Source organism: Camarhynchus parvulus, chromosome 3 (genome assembly GCF_901933205.1).
Source record: "Camarhynchus parvulus chromosome 3, STF_HiC, whole genome shotgun sequence".
Taxonomy (NCBI): Eukaryota; Metazoa; Chordata; class Aves; order Passeriformes; family Thraupidae; genus Camarhynchus; species Camarhynchus parvulus.
In genome coordinates this window covers 56,379,196-56,395,224 of record NC_044573.1, presented here as the reverse complement: position 1 = coordinate 56,395,224, position 16,029 = coordinate 56,379,196, and the positions used below count along the sequence as shown (strand labels likewise).

The window sequence follows — 16,029 nt, the reverse complement described above, 5'->3', positions numbered from 1 at the left end:
GATCCTTCCTTTCTTCATATAGAACTTCTTACCTGATACTCAGGCTGACCTATTCCAGCATCATGGTCACACAGGAAAGTTATAAGGGTAGAGCGCTGTGTTTTATTCTCATTGTTGTATGCTGCACCATTTTTGTAGGTCAACTGAATCAGGCCATCATAATAGGAAAGTTTGGAACTGGGCAGTCCAAGACTCCAAGACTGATCGTTACTAGAAAATAAAAAGTGAGTTTTGAGAGTGAACAGAACACAAAATTGTCTCTAAGAGAAGTCTTACAAATAGAAACCACGTAAGTTTATACAAGACACCATAATAAGGCATAATAATTAAATAAGGTTGATTAGGCCTCAGTGAGCTAGGATAAAAAGAACGTTGCCAAAAGCAAACTTAAAACATGAACAGATGTCCTACTTTGAAAAGGAAAGGAAGTTACATATTGCTAAGGTATCTAGAAAACTTGAATACTCCTGTCTCTAAAAGGGTGACAATACCATCAAGTTCTCATTCTCCAAAGTGGAAGTCAAACTGCAGACACCCTCATCTTGGGGTCAAACTGGCCTCATCCAATTACATATGGGCAATGAAGACCTAGCACTGCACAACAGCTCTCTGCTAGGTATCAGCTTTGGTTCAGGAGTGTTTTGTCACTGACTTAACATTGACTCTATCAGACCTAGCTCCATCATCTTCCTCTGAAGAACATTTCTAGGATCTGCAGAAAACTGTCCTTGGCTGGAGAGTAACTCAGGGCCAAGTACCCCATCTCTGGCAGCAGGCTGACCTGGAACCTGAAATGCACAGGTATTTCTGATGCTACCTCAGACATAATTTATAGGAGGCAAAAGCAGTGATGCTGTCAGAGTAGCAGTACACACTAGGACCGTACATGGAACAGCCAATTTAGTGAGGGAGATTATAAAATTGTTAAGGTTGGAAAAGACCTCCCAGATCAAGTCCAACCATCACCTTAGTACCACCACCAAATCTTTCCACTGAACCATGTCCTCAAGTTCATATCCATACATATTTTGAACACTTCCAGGGATGGCCATTCCACCACTTCCTTGGGCAGCCTGCTTCAATGCCTGACAACCCTTTCCATGAAGAAACTTTTCCTACTATCTAATCTAAATATCCACTGGCACAACCTAAGGCCATATGGTACAACATCCAAGATCTGGGCTTCACTACTACTTAAGGCAGCCCCTGCTCATCCCAAGTGCAGCAAGCTCACATTCTTTAGGCCAGTTCTTGGAACAGAGCTGACCCTCAATCTCTGGATTATAGGTTGCCTTACTACAGCTGCAGCAGTTAATCTAGAATTTACAGTCCCTATGAATAACAAAAGGGAGAGCAACGGGCACATTCCATCTCACAAGTTAGCTGTAAGCAAGGTTACATATATGTGCATTTGGCTTGAAACAGCTGGCAGTATAATTACTGCAAATTATATGCTAATTACCTGAATCTATTACAGGTAGCCCAGTAATTACTTTACATGCAAATTATTCATTGTTGCACACCGATAACAACACATCATGCAACAAGAGATCTTCCCTTACAGCCAAGAGAATGAGTTACTCACCTCCGCGTTACTTGGCAAGCTGCCGATTTTGTGTGACACTGGTCATCAGGCAGACTGCCACAGACGCTTATGTAAAACCAGTACTCCTTAGTAGTAACTGTATAGAAACTTTTTGCCTTGGCCAGAGGTGATAAATCAAAAGAGAAGCCTGATCAGGAAGGAATAAACTGTATCAGTTCGATTTTGTCCTGATATCTCTCACAGGTTCTGATTCAGTCAGTCACATGGCTAGTTCACCTCCCCTGAATAAGTCTCCTTCTCTGTAATTACTGTTCCAGAAACAAAGTGGATAAAGTAAAAGTATGGTTTCTTATACAGAGAGATCTACTTCAGTAAAATACACAATACATCTATTTTCCTACATTCGCTAGGAGAGTATTATGCTCATGCTGTTCTGATCTTCCATATGCACGTACTTAAAACTGTGGGTACTTAGCATTAGGCTGAACTCACTTTGCTCCCAGGTATCATAAGGACTTATTTGTTGTGGCATAAGTTTTATCCCTAATGACCTTTTGATTTGCTGAACAGAAATACATACCTGCCTGAGGATCAGACACCTGGCAGTCATCTCCTTCAGTTTTAGACAGGACACACGCAGCAGCAGTATACCACTCAAATGCATATGAACACTCAAGCTCTGCCATCAAGATTGGAGCACTTTCTAGATCACCTGGTATCACAAGAGCAACACGTTACATATAGAGACAGCCAGGCTGCCAACAGGAACTAGGAATCTACACCTAAGAAACTAATTTCTCCTCAAAAGTCAAGGTAACTGTTAAAGTACCTGTTCTTTGAAAATGGAACCAAAAATATTTTTCACAGACTTTGCATCATCCTCCCCAAAAATAAAAGTTTACTCCAGAAGTAAAGCCACAGGGCTCAATCTGCTCCTGAGAACCATCACAATATTTGAAAAAAAGTCTAGTTTGATATACAAAACTGGTATTTTGATATACAAAATACAAAACTGGTATTTTGATATACAAAACTGGTTTTACTACAAAGCAATAGCTGTATTAGCAAATAGTGCATAATCTGATCCTAACAGCCAGGACACTTGGAAGTTCCAAGTTCCTCAGGCTGAGGTAGAGGAACACAGATTTTCTATTTTCCTGGGAGATAACTAGCAGGCTACTATAAACAACATGAACAATATTAACTTCCTTTCATAAACTGCCAGCAGTTTAGATACAAACCATATTTATTGGAAAAGAAGGCTAAAGTATTTGATCTCAGTTCAGAACTACTCTTTTCCATCAAGACAACTAGAGAAAGAAAGTGCTTCCAGATATTTCTATTGCTTCCAGATATTTGTGGAGTTTTAAACACTTAAGCATACTTTAATCATGTTTGGAAGAATCTTATTTCAAGAGTTTTTAAAGAGTAGCTGTATAAAAGGTAAATAACTAAATATCTGCAATTATATTGCCATCATCCTAGTAAACAAACCCTGATGCTTCAAGCTTTTGCATAGAAAGAGATAGAAGACATGCTAATATTCAGCACATGCTAATATTTTGCACTCATGTCTGGGCTTATTAGATGACCTACAGTTTTTAACTGGATCAATGAACAGGGCATGGATGTTCTCACCTGGTCTGCATATTAGAGTGATGACCGTTTGGATTTTCTCTTTTTCATTAGAAGGACACCTGTCTCCATTTGAATAGATAAGTTGAATATTTTCTCCAACCTTTTTTGGAGAAGATACAAATGTTCCAAGATTCTTACTGTTGTTTTGCTGATCTGTAAAAACAGTAAATACAGAACTTTTGTTTCTCTGAAAAGTAGTGAAGCTTCTGTTAGATACTAAGACTTTCCACTTGTCTAGTTAACGAGAAAACATCATTAGGAGTTTGATTTTACCTTGCCAAACCATGCTGCTAAGCCTTTAGGTCTTTAGTTAGAAAAAGCTGTGCATTCTTTCTTCAAGCATCTCTGAGATCACAAAAGAAACATGCTCCTAACTTCTGTTTCCTCGAACAAATGAAGGCACTCAGGACAACCAACCCCATTTGCGCAGGAAGTGCCAAGCCTTCAGGGGCTTAAAAAACCAGTGAACCAAAAAAACTCCAAAAACACCATCAACAAAAACCCCAGACTCACCTACAGAGCAAATAGCAGCACCATCTGAACAGCTGAAAGCTCCTCCCCTCTTCAACACCTTATGGCAGACATTGATGTAGTAATGTTTCCTTCCTACCTCTGAAAAGCTACTGTCCACAGCTTCCCAGTTCTGGGCTGACTCTGAAATATAGAGGGTCGTTAAGAACAAGTTATCTGGCTAAATTGATTCAGCATCTCCATACCAAAATGTCTTTTATTATAGGGTACCCCACATTTGTGTGATGACCTCTCCTTCAGAACATCCCCCAGCACACAGAAGCCCTGATTTCAGCTCCATTCCCCCACCAGCTGAGATTACCACCTACATCCATCCCCTGAAGCCATAGCTGCCAAATCCTACCCGTTTTCGATGTGTCTTCTTTGCACAAGCCACTGGGTGGAAGCTGCTGAGCCATGGTAGATCCTGACTGGCTCAGGCTGCTCAGAGAGATGGTGGATGCCCCCTCCCTGGAAGTGTTCAAGGCCAGGCTGGATGGGGCTTTGAGCAAACTGGTCTAGGGGAAGGTGTGCCTGCCCATGGCAGAGGAGTTAGGCTAAATGATCTTTAATGGCCCCTTCCAACCCAAACTGTGATTCTGTGACTGAAAACCACTTATGATGGCAGCAACCAAGGCAGTCATGGACATGGCGACTAAGGCGCTCAGTCTGTTTGGAATGAGGGAAGCAAACACCAGCATCCCAGAAATTCACTAAGAACAACAAAAGCTGACTAATACTCAGGTAAATAACTGCACTGGAGATGGCATGTAAACTCAGGACTGCAGAAGTAACTGAAAGCTAGTTTTTATTGCCATACCTGAAGTGCGGATAAGAGGTGACAAGTCATAGTGTTTTCTCTTGTCAGTAACTCTGCAAAGGAGATCTTTTTCCTCTTTAACACATGCGTATTTTGTATCCCAAGTGAAAAAATAGGTGCAGTCAACCTCACCGGTGAATACTGGAGTTCCTCTACCATCATTACCTTAACATGGGAAACAGATGAACACATAATGAGGTTTCTAGAGGGGGAAGGGGAAAAAAGCAAGAAGACTTGAGGACTAGCAACGAGCAAGGAAGACAAAAAGTCCTTTTGCTGCAGAGGACTTGTGTTTCTGGTTTTTTACCACTGGCTAAGAAGAAAAGGCTCTTTTATACTTCCATCTTCTCAATCATCAGTGTAAATTTAGACTAGCAGTGCTACTACACAGCACATCCTGCCAGCCATCAAAATTACTGCTTGATATAACAATTTCTTGTGTTAGCTGTGGCTCAAAACAAGCATTCATTTGAGCACAAGGTCTACTAGCAAGCATGGGAGTCAAACCCTGAGCAGAGCTGTCAGAGCTTGTTAAACTCACCCGCTGTTTCATTGCACTCGAAGTTTATGACAGTCATTCTCTGAAAGCCGGAACTACATGCATCCCCATTTGGATAAATTAAAGTGAGATCCCCATCAGAGTATCTGAGGAAGAAGTCAGTTTTAGATAGAAATATAGTGTCAGACGATCACACAGTGTTCTTCACATAACCAAAGTCACATTCTTGTTAAATTACTAATTGTCTCACTCCAAGGGAAAACAAATGTTAGTTCAACATTAATAATGACACTTCTACAGCAATGAAGGCTTGCATCCACTGATTTTTCTGATCACTTTTCATTAATTTCTATAGAAATTAAAGAATGCTCTAATACTCCCCTAGGTATGGTGGGATATTTATTCCCACCAGTTTATTGTGTGGCTGTTTCTGAAAGAGGAGGAAGTCGTACTTCTGGAAGATCACTGCAACAAACCTGTCACAGACAGAATGGAAGATCATATCCACATGAATAAATCTCTGTTTTACAATCTCATGCAAACTAGTATCCCTATATGCCACTTGGGAACCAGCTTCCTCTGATACTGCTTTACATTTAAAACATATAAGAAGGAGGACAACAGGCAGTGCACCACAATCTGCAATTGGGACAACAAAGTCAGTGGAAGTCTTCTGGTCTAGCCAATGGCCTCTGCCAACCTCACTGGCTCCTTTGTTTGCTAATGCTATCCTGTGTATATATACTGTTACAGTTTTTCTGACAAAAAAAGTGGCAAAAAATGCTTGCATTTTTTTGTATCAATTGTTGATTATGTGACAAGTAAGTAAACATCAAAGCAGGAAACGGACCAATCAGACCAGTCAGCAGGGCTGAAGAGCATTTACACACCTTAGGGTTTGGTTCGCAAATCTTCCTGCCACTTTTTGCTGGTTATTTGAAAGTTTTACTTGGCAAGATGAAATGGATCCTGTATCATCCTTACAGTTACCTGCAGTGGTTTTCCCACATACATTCAAGTAATAGTAATACTCCTCTTTGTCATCTTTGGCTGCATATGGTGTGACATATTCTGAATGAATAAAAAAAAAGTGTTTTAACATACATCAGGACAGACACAAAACTCCAAATATCAACACAGGACATTTTTTTCTGTCCCTAAATAAGAAAATGCAAAACTGGCTAGTAAAAACCACAAAAACAAAAGAAAAATACTGAGCTTACCTGAAAATTGAGTAAGTGGATTTAAATCAATAGAGATATCATGTTGCTCATTAGTCAGACAACAGTTCTTACTCTCCAGGTAATCCCTGTGACAGGCATACTCAGTAACCCATTCAATTTCATACCGGCAGTTTGTTTTTGCTGTAAGTTTGGGACCTGAACTCTAAAACAGAAGTGAACAGAAATTAAATTATAAGTAGACTTACTTGAAATATAATCTTTAAAGCAACAGTATCACATTCCTCTAAGATCAGTAACAACTACTTCACCTCTAATACTAAAGATGTGCAAATATTGTTTCTGGCCTCTCAGAAATAGGTGTTGGGAAGAAATAAAACAGGTCTTACAAATGATGTAGCAAACTATTACAAGTAGTAATACTTCTAAACAGAAGTAAAGCATCAGACATTAGAAGAAAGACAGCAAAAGTAATAGCACTTTTAAAATATTTTTCCTTAATGTGCTCAAAAAAGTAAAGATGTGAACCCAAATGGCCTAAGCTTGGATTGTGTTTGCCTCAGAGAAGTCCTCAATGCTGGAAATAGAGGTCAAATGCTCTCTGAAGGCAAAACAGACTTTTACACACTGGTGTTTTAGCAACTTTGATTCCCTTGGTCCAAATCAAAATGCAGATATTTGAGAACTCTTTAGCCAACAATTCTGTCAGATGAGTTTCCTGTGGTGATATATTTTTGCACATCCGGGAGAAGCAATAGTCTTGGTTTTCCCCACTTTAAAGTGAAGCACTAGAAATTCAAATTGTTTCATAAATCTTTATTTCTGCCATCCACTGGAACAACTGGCAGATCCACAGGTATGAGGTAAGTTACAGGCACAAGTATCACCAGTAATACTACTCATCCTACAAGTGCATAGCTATAGCAAGGTAGTACGAAGAGATAGTACAAAAGAGTCAGGTTTATTTCTGCAGCAACAAGAGTGAAGTGTGGTACCTATCTAGGTCATATGAGGGACTAGACATTAAACCAAAAATTAGCCAGACAAGAGCTCCCTCTTCACTAATCTGCAACAAAAAGCATCACTATATGAAATGGCAGAGCATTAGCAATTGCCCAATTCAAGGAGTGTAGGTTGCTGAAATTACCCAGCATTACTTTGAAGTGACTGTCACATTGCAGTCAAGCTAGGCTAAAACAGTGTCCTGCACAAACTGAGTTGTAGCTGAGCACTACAGATTTTACTTAAAAAGAATTAATGAGTCTGCTTAGTAAGCGACAGACTCTTGCCATGCAATGACACTTAGTAGCTACTTTTTTTTCCCCCTGAGGAAGAACAGATTAATAAAGAAACTAAGTAACAAGCAACAGCTATAAGCCTGCCCAGCCTGACTGAGGAGGAAGAGAGCTCATTAGCAAGCAAAGCTCTTGTGCCAATGTGCCCAGGATAAACTCTACACTAAGTCCATCCTATGTTTAGAGATTTGCCTTGAATCCTTGTTGCCCCCTGTAAAGGGACAACCAAATTCACCAGTATAAGAGAAAACACACTCCTGGGGAAATTCTATTCAGGTTCTTGTTATTTCTTAAGTTCTAGAAGACTTGAAGCATACATCTAGAATCTCACACTCTTTACAAGCTACAAGCCAGGAATACTTACGCTCTTTTCAGGTCTGAATAAAAATAAATAAAACACAAAAGTTAAATACCAACCAGTTAACACAAACTAAAACATTCAAGTTACCTCTTCTCCCCTCTTTGATGGGCAAACAAAAGTGATTGTCACTGCTGGATTGTGGCCTAGGCAGAAGCCTGGCCTTTCTTCATCATGCTCGTATTGTCTCTCATAACTCAATACAAGCCTAGAAATAGAAAACAACAAATGAAAAAGACAGTTAAGACACCATGCTCTACAGAAGAAGGATATTCTTGAAATCCTCAATCTTTGCCAGACACTTCCATAGAATATACCAATGCAGCCCTGCTCCTAAAAGCAGCTTTTAGGGAGATCCTCATTCCTTTAATCTTAAGAGTTAATTAAAAATAAAAATTAAAATAGTCCCAGCAAAATTACTTAATACAGTATCTTCTGGTACCCTACTTAAGACTATGCTGAATGCCTTGTGACTCGTATTGTAGCAAGAATTTGGTTGATAATCACAGGAACACAGGACAATTGCAGTTTTGCTCTCAAAACTACTGCTGGAGAGTGGATGTGGCAAATGTTCTTACAACTTTTGAAAGCAGTATCCACTCAAGTTTTGTCTCATTATGGTACTTTATCACCTCTCTACATATAAACTCTTTCCATTCTGCCCCCAGAATTAACAGCAAAATGAACTCATCAGGAAATTGACAGGAGCAAGGCAAGTGGGTCAGATCAGGAGAAGCAGGAGAAGGAGAATAAAACATGGCAACTGACAGGGAGACAAATAGCAAGATGACTTGGATGAGAGAACAGGATGACCACCACAACTTCCCAACTATGCATTATTATTCTGTGCAGTTTAACAGGCAGAAGACAACAGCTCCCAGAGCAGTGACATTCTGGCTTCAGATTAGCCACACCACAGAAAGGCAACATCTGCTCCTATTCCCAATTTTTCAAGTACTCCTGGGTAGTAGAGTGAGTGAAATGCATTTAGTCTGTGGGCCCTCAGACAGTAGACAAACGGGACCAAATCTTACCCTACTGCCCGTGGGCCAAGAGCACTAATCGCCCCTTGCTTCTATGAGTTCTGCAATTCTGTAAAAGGAGTGTCTCACAACAAAGGAGAAAATTTGATCTGTTATGGCAGTACCACAGGACAGACTGCTCTGACAGAATTTTTGAACAGTTTTCTGCTAATGCTTCAACACTGAAGAGGTATTAATGTTACGTTTTAGAAGACTCATCTGTTATCAAAAGCATTGTTTCCAGGCCAGATGACTGAAGTGCCCACAGAAGTTTTACCACAAAAATTGCATACCTGTCTTTGTCTTGAAGCTTCAGCTGCTCCTTTGGATGGCCAACATCATATGCCAGACCATCATGTAACAAGCAAGCAGCACTGCCAGCAGGGCACTTTCTGGTCTCTCCACTTGAACCTCCTGGTTATAGCACATAGAAAAGAAGTTACAGGACTCAGTTTCTAAGCCCTGCTCTACCTGAAGTATCTTGCCATTTCACCCCTGTGTTCTTCTAAAAATAGTTCTAAAAAACAGGCTACATTAGACTGTAAAATTGACAAGACAAAACCTGCAGTGCTTGTGGTAATTCATGCTGCCCTGGTTGGGGACAGCAAATTCATCCTTCCTGACAAAATAGCTGCAGCTATTTGCTACTACAGCTGCTGGATACACAGGGCTTTGAAAACTTCCAGAAGTGTGCCAAGTGTTTCTTTTTTTTTCCCACAACCAAGTCAGGGGTAACCCCTCCTTACTCTTCACCTTCTTTGTCTCTTATTAACCATCTAATTCAAAGTTGTGAGCAAAAAGTTTCATGCTAGTGAGATGTTTAGAAGAATAGACCTCTCACTACAACTAGAAGCATTAAACCCTTAACAGGGGCACAAACCACATATTTAACTACTAAGTAAAAATCGCAGTGAGAGGATACAGCTAAACTAACCTTTTCAGCAAGTTTCAAATATGTTTTTTCTGGTTTAATTCCTTATACATATAGCTCTCAACTGAGAGGGAAGTGCTAGCTTTGCACCAGTACTTAGGCAAGCACCTAAACAGAGCTTAGATGCACTTAGATGCTTTAGATGCACCTCAGGACGTTCATCAGGAACTGGGCAACAACCTGGAGTCCAAAGGAATAAACCTGGAGCACATGAAGCCCTGTGAACAACACTGGTCCTATTTGGCAGTAGATACAAGACAAGCTGCCCTCTCCCACTTAGAAAAAGTGTACTAACAGTACTTGCACATCCAGAAGGGGCCTATCTCTGAACACCTCAATACTTGGAGAGTAGGGAGTTCAAAATAATTATCTAAGCCTTGAAATACTGATCTTTGAACATAGGACAACTTTAACGGAGACAATGGCGAAGAACCATGTTACAAGAAATTTACACACTGACAGGTGACATAAAGAACCATTCAAACCTATATCCCTGCAGACATTTATGAACAAGGAATCATCATCAGAATCATCCACCAAGTAGTGTCCTGAAACTTGGATGAGAGGACTCAAGTCATGTTTCTTGAGATCTTCATCAAACACATAGCAAGGGACCTAGAACAACAACAAAACATTACATTCAAACCATGCTACACAAGTAGAGGGAAGTTATGAACAGGAATATATAAGCCCAGTTAGTATTTGGAAAAGTTTTTTTACTTTTGGAAGCTCAAAGCTAGACATGCTGATTAAAATGAGGCATCCAAAGTTAGACTAATTTGCTTCAGCTTTTAAAAGAGCTTTACTATAAACAACCACCCAAATTCTCAGCTCTAGCAACTTCCAACACTTATGCTTTACATACCTGTGAAAAACATACGTTTATGGAGGTTGTTCGGATTAATCTAGGGTGGGGGCAGGTAATTAGAGTAAAATTGTCACGTATGTGAAGAGTAACTTCTGCATGGATAGTACATAGATTACCTCTTTCACCGGTTTAAACAAGTCTTTCTTGCAAGCCACAAAGGTCCTCCACTCAAAATAGTGCACACACTCTGTTGCTGTTACAAATTCAGGGGTACCCTATTTTAAGTAAGAAAAAGGTAATGCTTTGAAAAACAGACTGGTTTTACCACAGCACATCAAAGAACAAGGGCATACAATTTCTTAATGGCACTTTTTAACATCAAGATTGTTATATAACAGCTTTGTTGGGCCACTCAGAAAGATGCAGGATGCCAAATCCATAGTCTGCACCAATACTCAACATATCCAGTACTAATATGCAGTAACTGTATTCCATTTTTTAGAAGTGCTCTCTATGCCAGCTGATAATGACAGAAGCACCAGTCCTATCTGCTTACTAGAAAGGAAGACACCAATAGAAATGCATATAAATAGGTTAACACAGTGAGGCAACGCATGGTTTATCAGCTCCCTTCTCTCCAAGAGAAACAACTGATTAGCAACCTCTTCTGCTAGAAAGAATATCCCTGACCTGAGCTGCCTATTTTTATAGGCTCATGTTATACATATTTGTATATATTTCAAGATGGGTGTTCTACCATTGTTCAGGACTGGATGTTCAACTGAATGTCTCTCAGTGAAAACACAACAATTTTTCACTTGGCTCTCCATCCCCTCAGCTAGAAGCAGCTTAGCACACAAACTGATTATCTCTCTCATTTAACCCTGCCATAAAAGGGGACAAAAGTTGCTCCAGACAGTATTACAAAATCTTTTACTATGTCACGAGACAAACAGGTATTAGAACTGAGCTAACCAGAAGAAGCCTGAAGATCAGTATGATCTGGTTTTACAGTTGAAGTTGAGCAATGGTTTTTAATTTAGTTTAAAGAGTCATCTGCTGAAACAGAACAAGAAGCTTTTAAGTCTCTGCTGCACTGGCACTTTGTTTGAATTGGCTGGGTTTCCAAGAGGGGGTGTGCAATAGCATTGTCAGTGCCAAGAGCAGCACCAATAAATACCTCTCCCAGATACACAAATATGGCAGCTGATCACAGACTGTAGTGAGCTCTCCTGTCTGTTAAGTGTGTGGTGGGTGTAACTCCAAAAGCATTTTAAAGGGAACTGCATGTACACAGGCCCCTAGAAACTCTTCGGGGATCTCCAATCACACTTCAAACACATTCTCACAAACAACTATTTCCTCAGAAGCCCACCTAGCTGTAGAAGCACTATTAGTGCAATAATGTGCAGACCAAGCCTAAGGTTTACTGCTGTCAACTATGCTGCCCCACAACAGAGGTCAGTCATTTTCTTCAATACTGTTCTATTAAACAGTCCTGCCAGATTCACCAGCTAAGGCACAGCCAACAATTAAACAACGGCTCACACTGTTATGGTACCCTGCACACTGCTGACTCATTCCTCCATATTAAGCTAATAAAATACTACAGTGCCAACCATGTAGAAACACTGAAGACAAAGAAGAGCCCAGAACCAGAGCTAAACTGCAGACCTGCAACAATTTTCTACCAGGACTGAATTTTGAAAGCCACAATAAATTATGACTTTTAACTTAACAGTAAAACATAATTGGCTCTTCTTTAAGCTGTGAAGTTGAGTAATCAGTACGTCCAAAAGCACAGCAAGTCTCTGTAAAAAGCAAGTCAGAACTACTTGTCATTGCCATTGAAGAATACAGCACATGATTTAGACTTACCAGTGTTTTCCCACACAGGAAGTTAATATTGCTTTGAATTTGGTGTTCACTGCCTTGCTGCAAGCAGTTACGTGTAGTGTTGAGCTCCAGAAGACTTTCAGAAACTTTTTGCAAGGCCAATTCACCTAGGGTTTAAAAATGAGAAGGTGGGGGAAAAAATAGTGTTATAATAAAACACCTTCATAGGAGTTCAACAAACAGGGTCTAGTTTCAACCACTGAGCAGCACAGGAGATACCAGTATGCTTGAAGACAGTACAACTAAAGATCTTTGTGGATTTTCTGATTTGGAAGATCAGATCCAAGTTAAGATCGCATTTGACTCTCTAGTCACACTTGTACTTTCTAAAAGGTTTTTTGCAAACACTTTCTAAAATAAAAGTACAACAGCAGGTGCTACTACAATCCAGTCACCTCCTTAGGAACAAGGAAAGCTGCTACCAACTAGTTTCAATCACAATTCACTCCTTCCTCCTACGAGTTTCTATTTATCAGTTTCTCAGCCTTTATATCATTTATATTAATAGCATCGGCACAAGATGAGAGAGAGTCTATCATAGAATGGTTGTTGTTTAGAAGGGAGCCCTCTGCAATAAGCAGGGACATCTTCAACTCTATCAGTTGCTCAGAGCCCTGTTCAGCCTGACCTTGAACATTTTCAGGATGGGGCATCTGCAACCTCTCTGGACAACTTGTTCCACTGCCTCACCACCATCATCACTAAGAAATTTATTCCTTATATCTAGTCTGGATCTACCCTCCTTTGGTTTAAAATTATTACCTCTTGTCCTGTAACTACAGGCCCTGCTAAGTCCTCATTTTTCCTTTGAGCCTCCTATAAGCACCAGAATGCTGCAATAAGGTCTCCCTGGAGTCTTCTCTTCCCCAAGCTTACCAACCTCAACTCTCTCATTCTGTCTTCATAGGAGAGGTGCTGCAGTCCTGTGAGCATTTTTGTGACCCTCCTCTGGACCCGCTCCAACAGGCATGTCCTTCCTGTGCTGAGGACCCCAAAACTGGATACAGTAGCCCAGGTGCAGTCTCACCAGAGGGAAAGGAGGGGCAGAATCACCTCCCTCGACCTGCTGGCCACATCGCTTTTGACACAGCTGGCTTTCTGGGCTGCAGGTGCACATTGCTGGCTCCACTTAATCTTTAATCTACTTAATGAAGAACACACTGGTGCCCATGCACAGGCACTCTCTGCAGACAAACCCAGCACAGATCCACTGCCTCAGTGCAAATCCCCCATCCACTTTAGCACAGCTCACATGCTGCATGATGAGTAGGGGCAGTGCTTTGCCACTGCACACTGCTCTCCTCCCCAGCACTTGACATGAAGGGGAGAGGTGGAGCACATTGCAAGTCATGCTGAGCACCAGCTCAGGCCACTGAAGTACTCCTGCTCAAGCCCATTTTGGTTAATATTAAACACCAACTGCTTTTAGACCTTACATGCTAACTCCAGCCTGTTCCTTTTTTTTTTTTTAAAGAACTAGATTTTAATTCTGCAATTAGTTTGGTTTGAACTACAGAAAATGCTATAAAGTGTGAGCATGGATCAGCTTCCCCCTTTCCACTTTAGTTTATGTCTACACTAGGGAGAAAGCAAGTCAAATCTGTAATCATTGCAGATAGCAGCTTTGCACAGAGGGCAAATGTTGTTTTATTTTAAAAAATACGTTTGTAGGAGCTTTGCCAAGCCTGTTACCTCCTCACTTAAGGCAAGGAAAACTACACTGCACCCACATAATACAGCCTAGAGAACAGAAGAGGAGCAGAAGTCAAAAAACTGCACAGAAAGATCATACATGTGGTTTGTGCCTTTTTTATTTCCTACATTATCAAAAGGCCATCTTCAGGTTCTACAGCTTCCAGCACTGATGCTAGCCGAAGTGCCATGCAGCTGTCTTAAACCTGAGAGCTACACACTGCTTTGGGAGCAAGAGCGTTACTTATCACATGATTGCTTAGAAGATACTGTCAAGGTGTCCTCTTTTCTTCCACAGATTAGCAGAAGGAAGCCAACACAACTTTTTAGGCAAGAGATGTATATAGTAACAATATGCACATGACTTAAAACTTCTCCAGTTATAAATGTATACAGCTACAAGTTCCCATTTAGCAGGGAACTTATGGCAGCACCATCTGAGGACTTCGTGCTCTGTAAGCACTAGCTTCTCTCCGTGCTAAAAACACAGTGCGTTGTGTTAAAGGCACTTCTGAGCTGATTCCAATTTTCTCAGTTAAAGTAATATTCAAGAAAAAACAAGTTTAGCCAGTAAATCTTGTTTACTACAGGCCAACACATATGCTCTCTTCCCCCTTACATGCTTACAATTAGTTTGGGAACTTGCTAAAAGTAAGTCTCTTCAGGGGCACATGCCTCATCACACCCTTGCTCACAGGGCAAGGAACATCAGCCCCTCACATGATCAGCTTCCTTCCACAGCTGCATCAAACTCCCTCTACAATCATCATTCGTGTTTCTTCATGCCTTCAGAGATATGTTGCTTCCACAAAGCAACACGCTACAAATCAGCTAGTACTGTTCACAGAAATTAGCACCAAATACTTCATATTACACAGGTGTGCTAAATCAGTAGCAAAGGCACTGTCCACAACATCTTCTGTTCATTGACTCCATCTGTTTAGCTACTTAGTAGGATAAAGGCGCTCATGGACGATATCTATCAGTTGCCCAGGAGAAAGAGGGATTTAGGTGGCAGCTATCATTTCATGTCCACTCATCCTACAGCAGCTGGACAAAGTGCACCTTCCACCATCGGGTTAAGAGACACTTAAAGTAATAGCTCAATTTTCTAGGAGCAGTCCAACTACATGGCACTAGGCATCATGGTAAGCTGAAAAGTTAAATAACTACTATGTCATTTCCATCCTCACTGATGTTCATGAACTAAACATTTGCCTGTCCTTGAAAACTTCTAGGATTAATCAATAAAACTGCAGAGGAGAGGCCTTTGGGGTCTCCATGAAAACCCTGCTATGCCACTGACACACAGTTCAGATTAGCCACAAGGCTTGCCTGGGATACAGGCTGATTACTGCCTCAGAACATATGGCCTAAACATATGTTCTAAAGCTGTCATCCCTTGCACAGCTAATATAAAAAAAAAAAAAAAAAAAAAAAAAAACACAACTGTTTGCATTGCATTTTTTTTCTGGAAGAATGAAGAAGAGAACTGATTTAGCCCATATTTGAAGAAAGCTTACTACTTAACAAAATTTATCATTAGGCAAACTGCCCTCTTCCCCAAAGTAAATGTCTTTCATCAGCCCACAGCTTTGGCATACAGGTAACCTCATGTCATCTGGATTGCTTGAAGACAAGTATGTGGTTTAGCTGGTTTAGGTAACCAGGAGTCTACACCTGCCTAGACCTGGATAAGAGAGATTTCCTCTTTTCTCACTAGGAGTGATTTTTTACATTTTTTTTAACAAAAAAGTTTGATGACCCATTAGCATGATCTAAACTCAGTGTGATGGTGATGAAGCTTTAAGGCATTTAAAGGCATTTAGAGGC

The 16,029-nt window shown here is 40.5% G+C and overlaps 1 protein-coding gene across 1 annotated transcript in view; it reads right to left on the bottom strand.

Annotated features, from left to right (window-relative positions):
* IGF2R (insulin like growth factor 2 receptor) overlaps nucleotides 1-16,029 on the bottom strand; it is a 57,556-nt gene that overhangs the window by 31,126 nt on the left and 10,401 nt on the right. Inside the window, exons 3-16 of the mRNA XM_030945189.1 lie at nucleotides 12,487-12,611; nucleotides 10,785-10,883; nucleotides 10,286-10,415; nucleotides 9,163-9,283; nucleotides 7,938-8,055; nucleotides 6,237-6,399; nucleotides 5,904-6,084; nucleotides 5,056-5,159; nucleotides 4,515-4,679; nucleotides 3,698-3,838; nucleotides 3,185-3,337; nucleotides 2,127-2,258; nucleotides 1,586-1,733; nucleotides 33-210 (exon numbers count right to left, since the gene is read on the bottom strand). Of these exons, the coding sequence (XP_030801049.1) occupies nucleotides 33-210; nucleotides 1,586-1,733; nucleotides 2,127-2,258; nucleotides 3,185-3,337; nucleotides 3,698-3,838; nucleotides 4,515-4,679; nucleotides 5,056-5,159; nucleotides 5,904-6,084; nucleotides 6,237-6,399; nucleotides 7,938-8,055; nucleotides 9,163-9,283; nucleotides 10,286-10,415; nucleotides 10,785-10,883; nucleotides 12,487-12,611 (1,958 nt within the window). The remainder of the gene's footprint in view (nucleotides 1-32; nucleotides 211-1,585; nucleotides 1,734-2,126; nucleotides 2,259-3,184; nucleotides 3,338-3,697; nucleotides 3,839-4,514; nucleotides 4,680-5,055; nucleotides 5,160-5,903; nucleotides 6,085-6,236; nucleotides 6,400-7,937; nucleotides 8,056-9,162; nucleotides 9,284-10,285; nucleotides 10,416-10,784; nucleotides 10,884-12,486; nucleotides 12,612-16,029) is intronic.